At 36.4% G+C, this 19,066-nt stretch overlaps 1 protein-coding gene across 1 annotated transcript; it reads left to right on the top strand.

The window, feature by feature from the left end:
* Window positions 1-642: 642 nt before the first annotated feature.
* Window positions 643-15,139, top strand: mpzl2b (myelin protein zero-like 2b). Its single transcript, XM_051679096.1, has 4 exons — window positions 643-852; window positions 4,727-4,893; window positions 5,205-5,415; window positions 12,566-15,139. The coding sequence occupies exons 1-4, from the start codon at window positions 681-683 to the stop codon at window positions 12,727-12,729; spliced, it is 714 nt and encodes a 237-aa protein (XP_051535056.1). The 5' UTR covers window positions 643-680; the 3' UTR covers window positions 12,730-15,139.
* Window positions 15,140-19,066: the final 3,927 nt, after the last annotated feature.

The raw sequence follows: 19,066 nt of genomic DNA, 5'->3' as shown, positions 1-19,066 counted from the left end.
AGCAGACCACTAAATGTCACACCTGATCTGATCTAAGTACTAAAAGTAATAGCAATGAAAACTTTCTGACAGGGCCGTTTCTCAGAATATGGGGGCCCTAAGCGAATTGGGTGGCCCCCCACCACCCTTACTAATTTAGTTTGAAAATAAGCTATTTTAATTACTCAAAACACAAAAAACATTAACAATAAATTACCAATAAATAACAAATAATTATATAAAAAATGTAAATAAATAAATAAATAACGAGCTTGCTTTGCGCTGCAAGTGGCCGCTTATAGCTAGAAACGGCACTGCTTTCTGAGTTAACATTTCTTTATCTTTTTAGAAAGATGCATTGTTTGCAATTATATGTAACTCTCGCGCCATTTGTCTTAGCAGAAAAACAAACGAAACGAATGCATAAATTCCATTAACAAACAAAGTGACTGATCGTTTCCTTTTGCTTAGATGTTGTTGTCACATTGCCTGTGAGTAGCATGCACAGACATGCACTTGTTACACATAGAAGAGCAGGTCTAATGTACTTTAAGGAATTGGAGAAAAAAAAACTCTTTTGCCTTACAGGTTTTTGTTGACGCCTTTTCTTTTCTTTTTCTTTTTTTTTTCAAAACGCCAAAACTCCTCCTCTTTCTATTCCTCTCACGGAGAAGTAGGTTAATTATGTGGGATGGTTGAGCATGGCCGCTTTGCTCAGAGGTGCCGAAGTCCGATTGATATTTCGTAATACGTCTAGATACAGATTTAACAGTTGTATCATTTGTAGGAGCTCTTTTAGCTCCTCTAGTATTTGTCTTATGAGTCGAGTATGGATTTACTTGTTTGCTGCGCTATGCGCGCTCTTCTCACAAGGTGAGTTTCCTACTTCCTGTCTCCACCTTTGGTTTCGGAAAAAGTATCAAATATCTTCCTCGTAATGTAGCCTATTTTCCCCCATGATATTTGATTTAGCGAGTCATGATTTGAGGTGTGGGAAGCACGCTAATCCTACTTGTTAAATCTTTTGAAATTATCACTTCTGCTGTCACTTTCGTGATGTGTTAAGTCGGGTAGTCTCGAAGTTACGTAAAACAATTGGGTCTTTGGCAAGAAGGTTTGTTTTAACCACGACTAGTTTACTAGTTTTAGTGTTTCTTTAACATAAGATGATAAAATAAGATTATGAAAGATTAGATTGATCCCCAAGGGGTAATGCTGGCATTACAGAAGCTTGAAGTGGATAGCAGGTGCAGTAAAGAAGATTAAAACTAGATAAAAACAATTGAAATAAATACAGTTTAGAAATACTATATATATAAGTAATACCAATAAAATCAGAAATCAAATGCAATGCACAAAATATGCCCCTATACATATCTATATGTATTTACAAATAGCCCAAACACATATTACTGCAGTGTGTAGAGAGTGACAGATTGCAACAGATTTAACAGATTGAATGGCTGAAGTCTCAGATTGAGCAGAGTTAAACACCCTGATGACAGCAGGATCTGTGAAAGATTTACCTTGCACACTAATGCTTAGTAATTAGCTCACGTAGTTGGAGGAGTTTGTTTCTGAACAATCTCTGCGGTGCAAGTGAATAAATGACAGGTCTTGATTCATTATTGCCAAACTTGTTTGTCCAGAACCCTTGTTAGATGCATGGAGAAAAGGGTGGATTGAATAGTTTTCTGTTCAAGTGTGGAAAGGTTGGGATTTAACATAATCATCAAAATGTAAAATACAGAAACAATTGAGTTTTATTAATCTGAATACAGAGATTGTCATTTATGAATTCTTAAATATAGACCAAAGAAAATTATGTACAATTATGGTAATTTCACGTGAGAAGTTTTGCTGTATCTAATTGCACTGATCTGATCAGGGGCTGTAAATTACCCGAAATTCTGTTTTGTTTTCATCTTATATTTAATAGAGCAACAAACATAGAGTCACATACAGACTTGTATTTGTGTAATAAGCCAGGTGTTGTGTTTTAAAATCTCCTTGAAGAATAATGTATGTGTGTTAGGACTATGTGCATTGCAGCAGCTGTTTGAAAAAGGGGTTCACTGTGAGTTAGTATATTCAGCACATACATTATGTTTATTTAAAGTGAGGGAAAGGTTCAGTGTGTGAGAGAGAAATGAGTCACTGTTGTACCCTGGTTTATTTTTAACCATTTGTTTTCATTTGCTTCTTTTATTTAATTTTTGACAGATCAAATGTCTGTTGAATAGGATACAACAGGGCTAAAGGTCCCCTGGGGTAAAAAGCACATTTGATTTTCTCCCAAAACACTTAATAGAAACAAAAACTACCACAGTACTTAACACCTGTTTGTCACTATACATTGCAATATATTCCTTATCCATGAGATCATCACGTGCAATATCTAAAGTTTGATTTTGAGGTAATTTGATCTAATATTTAATCATTTTTTTAAATCTTGCAAATTTATGTAGCTAATGAGAATCCCTGATGTAACAATTATTTTGAGCCAAAATACTTATGTCATTTTCAGTTTTGTTCAAGGTCATTAAATCATTTTTTTTTTCTTTTTTAAATAGCTGTAATAACTCGTATTTGGGGTAAAAATCCCCCCTGTTGCAGGGACTAAAGACTCCCATAAAACATTGCTTTTCTTAAGTGTGGCGAATACATTTGTAATGACAAATGTTCAAAGTGGGCTCACATTGACTGATCCAATCACAATGATTGATTTGTTTATACTGAAGAATACTTGAGATGTTGTGGAATGCCAAATGAGATCAAATTAACAGGAAATGTTTAGCTCTTTACTGAAGTAGTTATTTTGAATAAGCGTCATCTTAATTCGTTACTCAAAAAAGCAACCTGCAGTCTCAAAAGTATTTGCCTAAGTTCACATATTTTAACCTATAGCTATTGCCCCTATACAATATCAACATAACCCCCTGGGAGTTTTTATCAAAACAATCTAACATTAGTTTTTCTATTTAAACAAATGATGTTGCTCCATCATTAATTCATAAAAAGAAGTGTATTTTTCAATCTTGATACATTTCTGACCAGAAATAAGCAAATTTTCCTTAAGGTGTGCCTTTAGCCCCATTGTACCCTACTGATAATTCAGTTCTAGGATCTATCTGAGTAAGATTACAATAACAGGGGTTTAACAGCTCTTATTTTTAAAAGCTATTTTCATCATTCATCATTCTACACTCTACATTTTTTTCTTAATCATGGAAACAAGTCAACAACTTAAAGTGAAACTGAAGTGTTCTAATCAGTTGTAATCAATCTAACCTCTTTGTATTGGGTATTTTGTTGTGTTTGTCCTGAGCAGTGCTTGAATTGGGGCGGTACGCAATACCTGAACTTCTATCATTTACTCTACAGTGTACCAGCAGTTTGTCTTGCATACCACCACTTCTTAGAGTCTTCTGGAACGATGTAATATCTTTATTTAATGCAAGTCAGTGATTCGATAAGGCAAGCCAATTACTTTTATCTGACCTTCCAAATTATTTGGATAAAATCACAGTAAACATCCGAGTCCTCTCTGCACAAAACTCAGCGGTGAGTTTAACAACACTCAACACGTGCAACAGCATCAGCGCTCGTCAAGCTATCCGTGGTCCAGTTCCGAAGGAACGTGCGTGTTTAAGCTTGTCTGGACATAGTTCAGTTTCACTCTTCTCCAAAACATGAACCAGCAACTTTTAGGTGAGCTCAATTTATCGAGTCTTATTCAATCAAATGTATTTATGCAAATTGTTTAGTCACTGGGTGCAGTTAAAAAAAACAAAACTCAAAGCTGTTACAGAGGTGATGTCAGCTCATACGCACAACATTTTTTCACAAAAGATAAATCAATGATGAAAACCAAAGCTTCAAAGAAATTACATAGGACAATTAGCTTTTTATTCTCAATTATTTTCTGTAGTGCTTGTAAAAAGTTTGTGAGGTGTCACTGAACTTGCCTATGCATAAATCCTGACAGTGTTTAGTTGTATACAGATGTGTGTCAGCATTCACAATCCTGAACATCATCAAATCAGTTTGTTCATCATTTCTTATGATTATTTATTATATGCACAAGTATATGGCTCCTGTGTGCAAATTCACGTGTGCAGGACAAGAAAAGGCTAATTGTGGGAGGATAATAGAGAAAAAGGAAAAAACAGACATAATGTTCTTTTTTCAGTTTTAGGCTACATTATTTTGTGTAAAAAGAGAGTTCTAAATTAGATTGCCATTCTTCTCTTATGTGGGTTGATATTGTCAAAGATACAGACTTAAGCAGGTCTAAATATTCTTCCTCAACAGTGACCCTACATTGTATGTTTTTATTTTCAAAGTAAAGTTAATCAAAACCTATTTGTTAGTTTAGGGTTTGAGGTCATGTTTGTTTTTCAGCTAGATCTTAAGAAGGAATTTACAGCCAGACTCAAATGTTAATTAAATACCTCTTTTAATGTAATTACATACTATTTTAATGTAAATAAATAATATGAACAGTTTTATTTTTGTGTTAGGTAAGATAAATCTGGGAAAAAGGCCACAGAATTTACATTTCAGTGCCAAGTTTAGACTGAGAGAATGTAAATAGCACCCAACTCAACATTCCATAGACTTCACACACACTCACACACAGATAGTCTGGCAATGAAACTGTGGTGAATGTGTGTGGTGAATCAGCTGTTTGTGTTTGTGTCTGCTATATGGTCCTCTTTGAAACAACAAAATTCATGGTTACCAGGTGTATATCAGGTGGAGGGAATGGAGGTGCTTACAGCAAAAGAGTTGGAGGCAGTCAACGGAACAGATGTACGGCTCAAATGTACATTTAAATCCACCCATCCGCTCTCCGAAGACAGAATTTCAGTATCCTGGAGTTTCCGGCCACTCGGAAAGACAGAAGAATCGGTGAGACATTTTGGGAATGGGTGTAAAATTGCAAGTGAGTTAATGTATCTGAGTGGAGGATTCTGTTTATTATTGGGTGAAGTGAGGTTTACAGCATTTTTTTTAAATAACAAACAAGTTCTCATACAATCTGTTCTCTTCAACAGTCTGCTATCTGCTTTCCCCTCTCCATATCTTGCTCTCATTCATCTTTCACTTCTTTACCTCATTCAACCAATTTCAACCTTATTGAAATGGGCCATACTCCTTCCTACTGTAGTATGCTTTTATTCCTGTCTTTCAACCTTTATCTTCATTTTTCTTCGTCACAGTTTTTTCACTACCAAGGAAGTGCATATCCCCCAACAAGTGGCCTGTTAAAGGATCATGCTGTATGGTCTGGTGATGTAATGAAGGGTGATGCCTCCATCACACTGCAGGATGTGCAGTTCAGCTTTAACGGAACCTACAACTGCCAAGTCCGAAATCCACCCGATATCCAGGGCACTGCTGGCATGATCAGCCTCAAAGTCGTCCAAAAAGGTGAGACCAAATACTGACTTACATTAGTGTGAAAAGGTAACAAAGCTGTCTTGAAGAGCTTAGATATTCACCTGTCCACAGTTAGACACATTTTCTATAAATGGAGACTATTTAGTACTGTGGCTACTCTCCATAGAAGTGGCTGTCCAGCCAAAATGATTCAAAGAGCACATGGCAGAATGCTCAATAAGGTAAAAAAAGAACCTTAGAGTGACAGCTAAAGACTTGAAGGAATCATTGGAACTGGTTAACATCTCTATTCGTGAGTCTACTATACAGAAAACATTAAACGGGCATGGTGTCCTGCCATGAAGGAAGCCGCTGCTTTCCAACAAAAACATTTCTGTGCACCTGAAGTTTTCCAAAGACCATCTTGACACTCCACAAAGCTACTGGTGTAATGTTTTGTGGATTGATGAAAATAAGGTTGAATTGTTTGGGAAGAACACTCAGCACTACGTATGGTGTAAAAAGGGCACTGTCATCCCAGCTGTGAAGTATGGTGGAGGGAGCATCATGATTTGGGGCTGCTTTGCTGCTTCAGGGCCTGGACCGCTTGCCATCCTTGAGGGGAAAATTAATTCCCAAGTTTATCAAGATATCCTAGAGGATAATGTCTGGGTGGCTGTGCGACAGCTGAACCTCAGTAGAAGTTGGGTGCTGCAGAAGGACAAAGACCCAAACATCGAAGTCAATCCACTACAGGATGGCTTCAAAAAAAGAAAATCTAACTTTTGGAGTGGCCCAGTGAGAGCCCAGACCTTAACCAATAGAGATGCTGTGGAGTTATCTCGAGAGCCGTTCACACCAGACATCCTAAGAATACGGCTGAGTTCTGTAAGGAAGAATGGTCCAAAATTCCTTCTGAACGTTGTGCAGGTCTAATTCGCAGCTACCGGAAATGCTTGGTTGAGGTTATTGCTGCCAAAGAAGGATCGACCAGTTATTAAATACTACACTGTAAAAAAAAACTGCCAGCTGTGGTTGCCAGAATAATTATGTAAAAAATACAGTAAAAATGTAAACAACTTTACAGAACAACCTGTACATTTTACAGTTTAAACTGTTGTAATTTACATGACCACGCTAGCACTGTAAAAAAATAAAAAAATAAAAAATAAAAAATGGTTAAATTTACAGTAAAAAACATCATAAACATGATATTAACCTTCTGAAACTGTAAAAAATCTGCTTTTTACTTGGTAAGGTATTGTTAATCACCGTAAGAATTTCAGAAGAACACATGATGACATGAAGTTCACCAATAGTGGCTCTTCCAGGAGAAATGTAGAGACAGTGCTCAGTGTCACTCACACAAATACTAAACACTATCAGGGTAACACATGTGAAATTTAAATAATTCAGTAAACATTAACTAAACAACATCAAATATAACACAACACCCCAATGTACGTAACTAATATTCAAAATAAGAAGAAACATAACTATTCCCATAAAATATAATGGAGTGTGATGGGCCACACAGGGAATTGTAGGAACACCTGATTATTGTTTTTCTGTAATTTTAACAATAATTTACTGTAAAAAGTATGAGTACTCTCTTGTTAAACATAATGTAAATTTTTACCATTAATTATACAGGAAAATCATACTTTTTACATCTAAAAAATTTTAAAAACTACTGTATTGTCTTTATTAATATATCTTTTTTTTTACTGTATATTTTACAGTTAATACCCGTTAAAGTTTTTTTCAGTAGCATTTTTACAGTCTTTTACCGTTAAAATGACATTTTTACAGTGTTACCATGGTTTTACTACAATAACCATAGTATCAACATGGTATGTTGTAGTAAAATCATAGTAACCACAAAATTAAACACGGTTACAATATTAACACCATATACTGTAGTAACACCATGGTTAACTGTATTAAAACTATGGCTTCTGCCAAAAATAAAATGTGGTTACAACAATTTTACTATAGTAAAACCATGGTTAAATTTACCTGGATGAATCCTCTCTCAACTCCCTGACCTTCACTGTGACCAAATCACTGCAAGGAAATCAATATTTATTTATTATTATTATTATTATAAGTAGTATTAAAGGAAATATTAAGAGTAGAAACAGGAAACAGGATGGGGAAAAGTGGGACAAAAGGCAGAATCATACCTGGGTCATTTGCACGGAAAAAAAGCTCATCCACACCATCGTTACACCCCATGCCACTACAGTAACACTAGTGGGTGCAATTTTTCTTACATTTCTGTTTCCACCAGACTATTGGAATGCAAATAGCGGCACTGTGTGGCAGGTGCTCTTTACACCTAGTGCAAATAGTCACTCCATGGTTATGTCAATCTAAAAACGTAATCCGCAAGACTATCTAGGGAAACAAAAGCACCTGAAAAGAGTAGAGTTTAGTAACTCTTTGCTTCTGTCTCCCTCCTATTTTTCAGTGGCTGCCTCCCTCGTACTGGGCCAACTCATCTTATCATACTACCAGTTTGCTATGAACGCACTAGCTATTGTTCGGCAACTGGAATCACGAAGTTTGTTGGTCATCTAACGCATATGACGTCATTTTAGAGTTGCTTAGATACCAAAATTTTGGCTTCAGTATGATACCAACCCTGGTACCTCGGTATTGATACCAACTCAACTTAGGCAACAAAAACACAACAAAAACCTCAGATTTCTGATGAAATTACACAGAAAATTACTTATCTAAAAGAACTGCATAAAGTCTTATAATACAAATTATGCCTTTTCTGTTTTCATTTTTATGGATTCCATGTTAAATGTTTTAATTAAATGTTATGATCAAATTGTGTTTTATCAAATACATACTGTACAGCTTTTTTCTCCCAATGTTGGAATGCCCAATTCCCATTACTTTAGTAAGTCCTCATGGTGGCACGGTTACTCACCTTAATCCAGGTGGCAGAGGACAAGTCTCAGTTGCCTCCTCTTCTGAGACCGTCAATCCACGCATCTTATCACGTGGCTGGCTGTGTATGACACCGCGGAGTCTCACAACATGTGGAGGCTCATGCTAAATTCTGCGATCCACGTACAACTTTCCACGCACCCCACTGAGAGTGAGAACCACTTAATCGAGACCACGATGAGGTTACCCCATGTGACTCTACCCTCCTTAGCAACCGGGCCGATTTGGTTGCTTAGGAGACCTGGCTGGAGTCACTCAGCACACCCTGGATTCGAACTCGCGACTCCAGGGGTGGTAGTCTGCGTCAGTACTCGTTGAGCTACCCAGGCCCCTACTGTACAGCTTCAATCAAATGAAAATATAATACTTTTCAATATATATATATATATATATATATATATATTGTAGTATATACACTGGTGGCCAAAAGTTTGGAATAATGTACAGATTTTGCTGTTTCGGAATGAAATTGGTACTTTAATTCACCAAAGTGGCATTCAACTGATCACAAAGTATAGTCAGTACATTACTGATGTAAAAAACAGCACCATCACTATTTGGAAAAAGTCATTTTTTATCAAATCTAGACAGGCCCCATTTCCAGCAGCCATCACTCCAACGCCTTATCCTTGAGTAATCATGCCAAATTGCTAATTTGGTACTAGAAAATCACTTGCCATTATATCAAACACTGTTGAAAGCTATTTGGTTTGTTAAATGAAGCTTAACATTGTCTTTGTGTTTGTTTTTGAGTTGCCACAATATGCAATAGACTGGCATGTCTTAAGGTCAATATTAGGTCAAAAATGGCAAAAAAGAAACAGCTTTCTCTAGAAACTCATCAGTCAATCATTGTTTTGAGGAATGAAGGCTATACAATGCTTGAAACTGCCAAAAAACTGAAGATTTCATACAAAGGTGTACACTACAGTCTTCAAAGACAAAGGACAACTGGCTCTAACAAGGACAGAAAGAGGTGTGGAAGGCCCAGATGTACAACTAAACAAGAGAATAAGTACATCAGAGTCTCTAGTTTGAGAAACAGACACCTCATATGTCCTCATCTGACAGCTTCATTGAATTCTACCTGCTCAACACCAGTTTCATGTACAACAGTAAAGAGAAGACTCAGGGGCGCAGGCCTTATGGGAAGAATTGCAAAGAAAAAGCCACTTTTGAAATAGAAAAACAAAAAGAAAAGGTTAGAGTGGGCAAAGAAACACAGACATTGGAATAATTGGAAAAGAGTGTTATGGATCTTAATCCCATTGAGTTTTGTGGGGTCAGCTAGACTGTAAGGTGCGTGAGAAGTGCCCAACAAGACAGCCACATCTATGGCAAGTGCTACAGGAAGCGTGGAGTGAAATGTCACCTGAGTATCTCAACAAACTGACAGAAAATGCCAAGGATCTGCAAAGCTGTTATTGCTGCATGTGGAGGATTTTCTGATGCAAACTCTTTGAAGTAGTTTAAGAAGTTCTGAATTTTTTTTTCAAATTGTAATAGTAATTTTTCACATTATTAATGTCCTGACTATACATTGTGATCAGTTGAATGCCACTTTGGTGAATAAAAGTACACATTTCTTTCCATCAGAGCAAAATCTGTACATTATTCCAAACTTTTGGCTGCCAGTGTATATGTATTATTTTTGTAAAAATAAAAAAAGATGCACAACGGAGCTTTAAAGTATTAATGAAAACATTAAATGAAAAAAATCTGATTACCTGAAGCGAAAGGCTGCCATGGCAGAATCACAACATGCTTATATTCAAAACTGGTGTTCAGCTTTTGTGATATTGCTTACAGATAATAATACTAATAATATAACCATTTAATATTATACTATTGTTAATATGAGTATTATTGTGACTGCTTTGAATATTACACTTTTATACAGTAGTAATATTTTTCTGTCGTAATGTCTTCAATTTCACGAATCCAATTGAATAGAGCTCTTATTTCAGCGGGACTTTTATTTTAAAAGACTTTTGATGTTCTTCCTGTTTGTGAAAGGTTTGTTACATCAAACTTCCCATGACTCGCGAGCTGAAATCTCCGACCTGCAGAAAGAGTTAATTTGAGAGTTCACAGCCGTTTATACACTCAGCACACTGATCTGTGGCTCAGCAGATGGATACTATTAGACACACTGCATGAAAATCAAGCATTAGTAGTGTGTGTTGTGTTTGTGTGAGTGTTCGTGTGCGTGACTGTGTGTGTGCGAAGGAGATGACAGGGCAGAGAGACGCCTCTTATTCATACTGTGGCACGCAGCACAAATGACTATATTATTTCATTAAATGACATCCTTCTGCTGTTTAATGATCACACTTGGCCATATAAAGGCTTTTTTTATTGTTATTTTCAAATGGTCTTTGATTTAATCTCAAAACTCACATTACATTTCATTTTGCTAATGGCAGCATACTTTAATATGGTAGTGAAATTAACAACAAGATGATATTGTACCTTTTAAAATTTTTGGGTATCGCAATATTTCGTTAGTACCGGTATACCGCGCAACCCTATGTCATCGGAGTGTGTACAAACCCCAAGTGACAGTTGCACGCAAAGTCTATTCTCTGCTATCTGCGTCACCATAAATATAACTTTTTAAAATATTACAGTTATTCAATTATTGCAAGCCCTTGCAATATGCTTATCGTGGTATGTACATTTGTGATGTTTAGATAAATACGATATATCATGCACCCCTTGGTTTGTCAAGATGCATTGCGGCGGGTTTGATATCATAGATGTTCAACGATGATGTCATTGTTGCAGGTCTCATCATTAAAGCGGAGTATTGATACAGATTTCCTCATTCCATTCTGATTCATTTGGATGTATTTCAGTTATAATGTTCATTTTGCTTACATATGAAAAGTAATGTGATGATTCTCAAATGTAATTTGATATCATAAAATACTAATTTGAGTAAGGATTGTTGCAATTTATCAAGTATTTTTTTCAAGACAGGCAAAGTAATAAAGTAAGAAAAACAAATTACAAGCAATAGAACAAATACAAACAATAAGACAAAGACACAAGTTAAGAAAACAGTGCTTGAAATTTTTAGTAGCAGAATCAAGTTTTCAAGTAAACATTTGGAAATTGAAAAAGTACTGAAATATAACATAAAACTACTTAAACTACTGGTCTTCACTGTATGATTATAATACATTGATACTTTACCAAAGTTATCCAGCCAAGAGCAGCGAGTGGTTTTCTTGTTATTGTTCATTGATTAATATTAATGACATAGTAGACAGTGGCAGGTCTGCTGGGCTGCATTTACATCTAAAGTCTGGTATTTTGTTAAAAAAAAATTTGTTCAACTGTTCACTTTAGACATAAATGACTGTGTATACATTAATAGCTGACTAAGATGGGGAATTTCGTGGACTTTTAAAGTATATTTTACTGTTTAGGTCAGAAACTTTGTATCCAAATTACAGCAAGCAACTAGTGGTTGTCTTGCGATCAGCTGACATAATGAGCATCCCTTGCATAGAGTAAAAGATTGATCTTGTGAATCGATATCAGGATTTTTTTTTTCCTTCCACCCAGCCCATTGATGAGTGACTCTGATAGCGGAGAGGGAGATTTTTAGACTTTCTTTAATGCACAAAGCTATCCTATGGCTTCAAAAGTCTTGGAATATAGTGCATGAATTATATGGACTGCTTTTATGGAACTTTATAGGGAGCTTTTTAGGATGGACTCTGCTGTGATCATTGATCATTGGTTTATCATTCCTTTTTTATGATTGTGGATATTTGTATTTTCTGAGCAGATAGTGGAGGTGAAGGTTGCGCAGGATGTTGTGTTCTTTCTTTAGCCCTGTTGATGAGATACACTTGTCCTTCAACCACTGGTATCAGTATATGAAACTGCTAGGCTTTTCACAGCACTCACACAGAGTATAACAATATAGTACAAGTATACAGTGTGAACAGTGAGTGAGATTTAGTTTACTAGCCATTCTTAAATCAATTTGACTCAATTGCCCAAATTAATGAAGGGTTGCTGATGGCCCTGTGTTGTCTATAATTTGCTGTCTTACAAAAGAGTTTTCAGAAATTTTTTGATTTTGGTTTACTTTTAAAGTTTCCTTCATTGTGTTTTCAGTACAGCTCATACAGCCTTTATGCTTTAATGAACAGACATTCTCTCTCTCTCTCTCTCTCTTTCTCTCTCTCTCTCTCTCTCTCTCTCTCTTTACCCCTTTCAGTGTCATTCTCTGAAATTGGAATTCTGGCTGTAGCTGTGGGTGGATGCATTGGCATCATTTTCCTAATCCTGCTCATCTACATCATTGTGCGGTCATACCGAAGACAGGACCCTGACATGGGCACTGAGATGCAAGAAGAAAGATTTAAGGATCAGGTGTTGTAAGAGAGGACGCCTGACTCTGGGTTTTAGTGAGTCTGTACTATTAGTGCAGTGTCTGTGGACTAACCTGTCTTTCACTTCCTAACTCTTCTGACTAGTGATGAACAATAACTGTATCCAATTCTAACACATCATTTTCTTATTATACTTTATAAAATAACAAAAAGTCCTAACTATCGAGACACCAAGATTGTCACTTGGACTTACTTCGGATGAATTTTTAAAGAGATTTAAAATTTTAGCTTAAAATATCATTTTTATACATTACATTTGAAAGTTTTATTAGATTTTACATGTGATTTAAAGAGTTGTTTTAAGTATTATTTTTTGACAAAATTATGTATTAAAACTTCAGGTGATTGGGGTTAATAATTTTTATACATTACATTTGAAAGACATATTCTGATATATACACTACCGGTCAAAAGTTTTGAAACACTTACTCATTCTTTATTATAATTTTTTTCACATTTTAGAATAATAGTAAAGTCATCAAAACTATGGAATAACATAAATGGAACTATGGGAATTATGTTGTGACTAAACAAAATCCAAAATAAATCAAAATTGTGTTATATTTTAGCATCTTCAAAGTAGTCACCCTTTGCCTAGAATTTGCAGAAATGTACTCTTGACATTTTCCCAACCAACTTCTTGAGGTATCACCCTGGGATGCTTTTTAAACAGTATTGAAGGAGTTCCCATCTATGCTGGACACTTATTGGCTACTTTTCTTTATTATTTGGTCCAAGTCATCAATTTCTAAAACTTTTTTTTAAACTAAATTTTAGTTTTATAATGAAATAAATTAATATGGTGGCACAATTATATTTTTGTCTACAAAACTAATTTCAAACATTTAAGCATACGCCTTCAGATCTTCAAACTTTTGACCAGTATTTGTGTCTGTGTGTGTGTGTGTGTGTGTGTATATATATATATATATATATATATATATATATATATATATATATATATATATATATATATATATATATATATACACATTTTTTCCCTCCTCAAAGAAACAATGTCAGTTTCAGCACATTGTTGTGATGTGTTTAATATAAACCTTAAAGAACATGTGGCTCATGGAAGTGGACTTTTACTGGATATATGTATGACTTAACATTTTTCCACTATACATTCCATGTTTATCCATATATGGCCATTTGTATGTTCACACATGTACATGATTTGCATATATAGCCAACATATGTGGTTTGCACAGGTGGTGTGTATCTCTGCATCTATGTCTGGATGTGTTTCTGTGTAGGTGTGGTCTATAAACCAGTGCAACAAAGGAAGCTATCTGATTAAAAGGGCCACAGAAGGTTCTGGAAATGTACAGCTTGGATGGAGTGGATCAGACTGTAGCCATAAACATGACTGAACAAAAACAAAACCTGCCGATCTCAGTGCATAAACCACACATCTTTAAAGGGTTATGGGATTCTTTGTTTAGTTATAATGCTGCTGCCCAAATTGTTCTGAGAGTTTAGAATCTACATACTGTGTTTTGTGCTGACCATGATTCTTTTCCAATTTGCAAACTGCAGTGTTCTAAATTAGTTAATAGAACCCTTTAATCTTAGTATACAATTCAATATCAAATATACAACAATTAGCTCTGGTCTTCGAATCTGATTGGACGAGAGATGTTCTATGAGTACTGATAGTCTCACACCATCAGCACTCGGACGCTTCACTGTGTGTATCACTCCGCTTGTGTTCGTGCCGTTCTAAACTAAAGTATAAGAGCAGTGCAGATGTGTTAAGAGCTATATGTCTCTTTACATTTAATATTGTGACATTACATATTTTAGCCAGCAGGTGGAGGTAAATTACCATTTTTGTGTGTAATATGAGCCAGTTGGTGGCGTGAAGTTAGTCAGCATCACTCAGTGTTTACATTCAACATCACTCCTTGATTGCTCGTATTACTACTACACTACTAAAGCTAGGAAATAGCTTTAAACGGCTTTAACAATTTCAGCATTAAGGCTCATCACAGCTGAGAGACACAACAGACTGATTAATTACACAAACTCAAGGTGCTTACCTCTTACCAGAGTTTCCAAATTGCAGAAGGCATACTGTTCAGAATGGTGGAGGAGATTGCGGATTCTGTAGTGGATGACTCTTGCGCACCGGCTACTGTGAAATAGGAAGGAATACCCCCGCTTGGATGGCTATTTTTCCACTCAGAATATAGAATGCTTTTGACCAAAATGACATTGTCTTCAGAAAGTTAACTAACAAACTACATCATCATCAACAGGTGATCACACACGCTCCACATCTCTCTCTCTCTCTCTCTCTCTCTCTCTCACACACACACACACACACACACACACACACACACACATCCGTGACATAAGAAAGAAGGTCCATGCACAAATGTGTTTTTTATGACCTTAAAAGAGTGTTTCCACATTTTTAAAAATGTACTCGTGCCTGCGGCCGAATCACAGCAATGCTGATGTAGGGCCATATTGCACTCTTGCTTGTGCAATATTGCTTAAATATCCTTTATTTTAGACCGAAATGTTTTTATGTCCATTTTAAAACATACCTGTTTTGTAAAATTTCACAAAAATGATTTGAGATTTTTATTTAAAGATTTTATCTTTTACAAAGTAAACGACATTTTTAAAACCTTGTGTGTGGATTTTTGCTTGTGTTCAAGTCTTATGTGCTCTTTTAAAACATAAGTTTAGTTAAAACAAAGTTAGTATAAAAAGTGACAAAAAGTAAGACATTCAGTATCTGTTTGCACAATGACCCCGTTTACGTGCACTTAAGAAAGCAGTTTATTTCAGGGTTTTTGCAGAAAGTGGCGTTCTGAAACACCATGTAAACGAGAACGCGGGTCTTTACGCCACTTAAGGGATTTAAAGAGAGTGGTTTAATACACCTAGGTTTCTCCTGGAGAACACGGCTTATCTGGCCATGTAAACACAAGCAGCGTTCTCACAAGTTTTTGAAGAGTTCGCATGTGCGTGAACAGACCTGGGTAACGTCATCGGATGGAGCCTAACAAGAAGTAAACAAAGCAGAAAGACTTCAACATTTCTGGGAGTACAGTAAGGAAAGCACATACACAATAAACTATACTCATTGGGAGAACTGGGCTTTTATGTAAGAGAGAAAACCCCACTGTTGCTGCGCAAATCCGCTGCAGGTCGCAACAGAAAGTTAAGGAAACAAACACAGTGGAATATATGTAAATAAGGCGAAGCAACAGAGAGTAAAATAGCGAAGTCTTTCTCAGATGCCGTGTTTGTTAATTACACAAGTGTCGTGAGAATATTACGTTGCTGTGGAGAACGCTGCTTTCTCACCAAGCCGCATGTATACACAATTTAAGAGTATGGCGCTTATATGGTACATGTAAACAGGAACGCAGCTTTCTCTCAATATGCCGCGTTCTCACAACATGCTGCTTTCTGGTGTCCATGTAAACACACTTATTGTTTTCGTCTGGCTGTGTCCCAGCTAATGCTGGACTTTAATGTTTTGTGAGGATAAAGTGCTAAACCAACATTTTTGGGAGTGCCTGCATTTAATTGCTTGATTTAACTGTTCTTATTAATACCATACCCTTTTTATAATAGCAGAGTGTTTTATCAGAGCTGAGCTTGGTAAATAAGCAAGCAAAATGTATAAAGTAGGCCTCAGATAACTTAATGATCTTGTACTGCAAAGCAGTATTGCAAACTCTAAATTTATTAGCAAAACCAGGCTGTATTGTTTATTGGATCCAAGAAAGAGATTTACCATAACTTCCCTAAAATTCTAGCCTTCAAAATTAGCAGTGTCAACAATAACATTTTGTGAAATAGCATCCTCTAGAGGCAGTAAGTGTCTTGTATTCTGAAAGAGTAATAACACGAGTTTAGATTTCATTGTACAGTCTACAAACGAAGATTCCCACTCCCTTAAATAGAGAAACACTTTGCAAAATCTCCTTTTATGTTACATAAATGTGCCTTTCAGTGCATAATTGATTCTTTCATGATGTAAAACGACATTCTGATTAAATGTATGTGCTTGTGAAACAGATAAAATATGCATTAAATCACTTCTGGTATTACTCAGCATTAGATTGATAAACTATTTTTATGTGACTGGTCTGAGGCTCAATCATGAAATTGAGGCTTGTTTATAAAAAAGCCTGCTTCTTCATGCTGTTGCTGATGTCCTCTGTGTTGTACTGCGATGAGAGACTGTAAGGAGTAATTGAATTTACAGATTTTCAGCTGTTTCAACCAAACTCATACAAACAGAGAACCTGACTTCCTATAGGCCTACATGAGTGTGTATGTGTGTGTTTGCACACTCACTGCGGTATACCAGAGAGTGCTGAAAGAGGCTCGTCCCCTGCCAGACTCTTTGCTGCACCAGCAGAGGACACCTCTGGGTGTGTGTCTGTGTGTGTGATGAGAAAGAAATGCAGCATCGGTGGGAACTGGTCCAGAAAAGCAGAAAAAAGCCTAGCCACATTCAGTGCAGCACAGTGCTGCAGACCAGCTCAAGAGCCTCAAAACGGACCTCAGAATTCTGAACTGCAGCCCTGACGCAAACAAACAAACACACACACACACACACACACACACACACTCAATTGCTTGTACTATTGTCTTCAACTCTGGTGGAACAACACTATTTTTCTTAAAAATAGATTTTTTTGGCCTCTGACTAATAATATTATCCACATTTTGGATATTGTAAAATCTGAAATCACCTACATTGTGGGGCCAGCAAAGATTAAACTAAAATGGCATAAAAAACAAACTAAATAATGTCTTTAAAAAAATCTAAAAATGTCAAAATATCATTAGCACAGTATAAAACAATAGAAGTCAATGGAAAGTCCCTGCCATGATAGAAAAGCTATTGTGTTTGAGTTTAGATTAGTTTGCCATTAACTTCTAAAATAAATTACAAAAACAAACTACCAGAAAACGTTTATAAACCTCAGAATTTAATATTGTAACAGGATTTGTAACAGCCACAGCCAAATGGATCATTCATGGAACAACAGAGGTTTTTGTTTTTGAGGCATTTTATAACATAATCCTTATTTAATTTGAGAGGATGGAGTTTACTGCAACATAATTTTAACACATCTCATATTTATATGGAGATGATGGAGAAAGGAGTCTACATGTGGTGTGCAGTCCTCAATGGAAAGGCCCAAACAAGGACCTGATTTATCAAAGAAGATAAGCTTCCAGTATTAGAATATCTTCTGCCAGCATAGAGGTAGATATGTAAAGGCACAGAGAAGGAGTCAAGAGAAATAACAGTGTGTATGCAAAAATCTCACAACTACTGCATCTTTTCCCCATGATCCCCACATCTCCCTTTCCATTTTTTCACTTTTCCCAGTGTTTTTCAGCCATATATACAGTATGTATAGAGCCATGTACAGGTGCATCTCAATAAATTAGAATGTCGTGGAAAAGTTCATTTATTTCAGTAATTCAACTCAAATTGTGAAACTCGTGTATTAAATAAATTCAATGCACACAGACTGAAGTAGTTTAAGTCTTTGGTTCTTTTAATTGTGATGATTTTAGCTCACATTTAACAAAAACCCACCAATTCACTATCTCAAAAAATTAGAATATGGTGACATGCCAATCAGCTAATCAACTCAAAACACCTGCAAAGGTTTCCTGAGCCTTCAAAATGGTCTCTCAGTTTGGTTCACTAGGCTACACAATCATGGGGAAGACTGCTGATCTGACAGTTGTCCAGAAGACAATCATTGACACCCTTCACAAGGAGGGTAAGCCACAAACATTCATTGCCAAAGAAGCTGGCTGTTCACAGAGTGCTGTATCCAAGCATGTTAACAGAAAGTTTAGTGGAAGGAAAAAGTGTTGAAGAAAAAGATGCACAACCAACCGAGAGAACAGCACCCTTATGAGGATTGTCAAGCAAAATCGATTCAAGAATTTGGGTGAACTTCACAAGGAATGGACTGAGGCTGGGGTCAAGGCATCAAGAGCCACCACACACAGACGTGTCAAGGAATTTGGCTACAGTTGTCATATTCCTCTTGTTAAGCCACTCCTGAACCACAGACAACGTCAGAGGCGTCTTACCTGGGCTAAGGAGAAGACGAACTGGACTGTTGCCCAGTGGTCCAAAGTCCTCTTTTCAGATGAGAGCAAGTTTTGTATTTCATTTGGAAACCAAGGTCCTAGAGTCTGGAGGAAGGGTGGAGAAGCTCATAGCCCAAGTTGCTTGAAGTCCAGTGTTAAGTTTCCACAGTCTGTGATGATTTGGGGTGCAATGTCATCTGCTGGTGTTGGTCCATTGTGTTTTT

Source organism: Myxocyprinus asiaticus, chromosome 3, assembly GCF_019703515.2.
Source record: "Myxocyprinus asiaticus isolate MX2 ecotype Aquarium Trade chromosome 3, UBuf_Myxa_2, whole genome shotgun sequence".
Lineage (NCBI taxonomy): Eukaryota > Metazoa > Chordata > Actinopteri > Cypriniformes > Catostomidae > Myxocyprinus > Myxocyprinus asiaticus.
Note: the sequence above shows the minus strand (reverse complement) of the source record. Positions and strands in the feature narration are given on the sequence as shown.

What these genes read in the sequence shown, in the direction of transcription:
- mpzl2b (XM_051679096.1), top strand. Translation starts at nt 681, where the DNA reads ATGGCCGCTTTGCTCAGAGGTGCCGAAGTCCGATTGATATTTCGTAAT. An exon ending in ATGCGCGCTCTTCTCACAAG is followed by an intron (nt 853 to 4,726) that starts GTGAGTTTCCTA and finishes CATGGTTACCAG; the next exon opens with GTGTATATCAGGTGGAGGGA. An exon ending in TCGGAAAGACAGAAGAATCG is followed by an intron (nt 4,894 to 5,204) that starts GTGAGACATTTT and finishes TCTTCGTCACAG; the next exon opens with TTTTTTCACTACCAAGGAAG.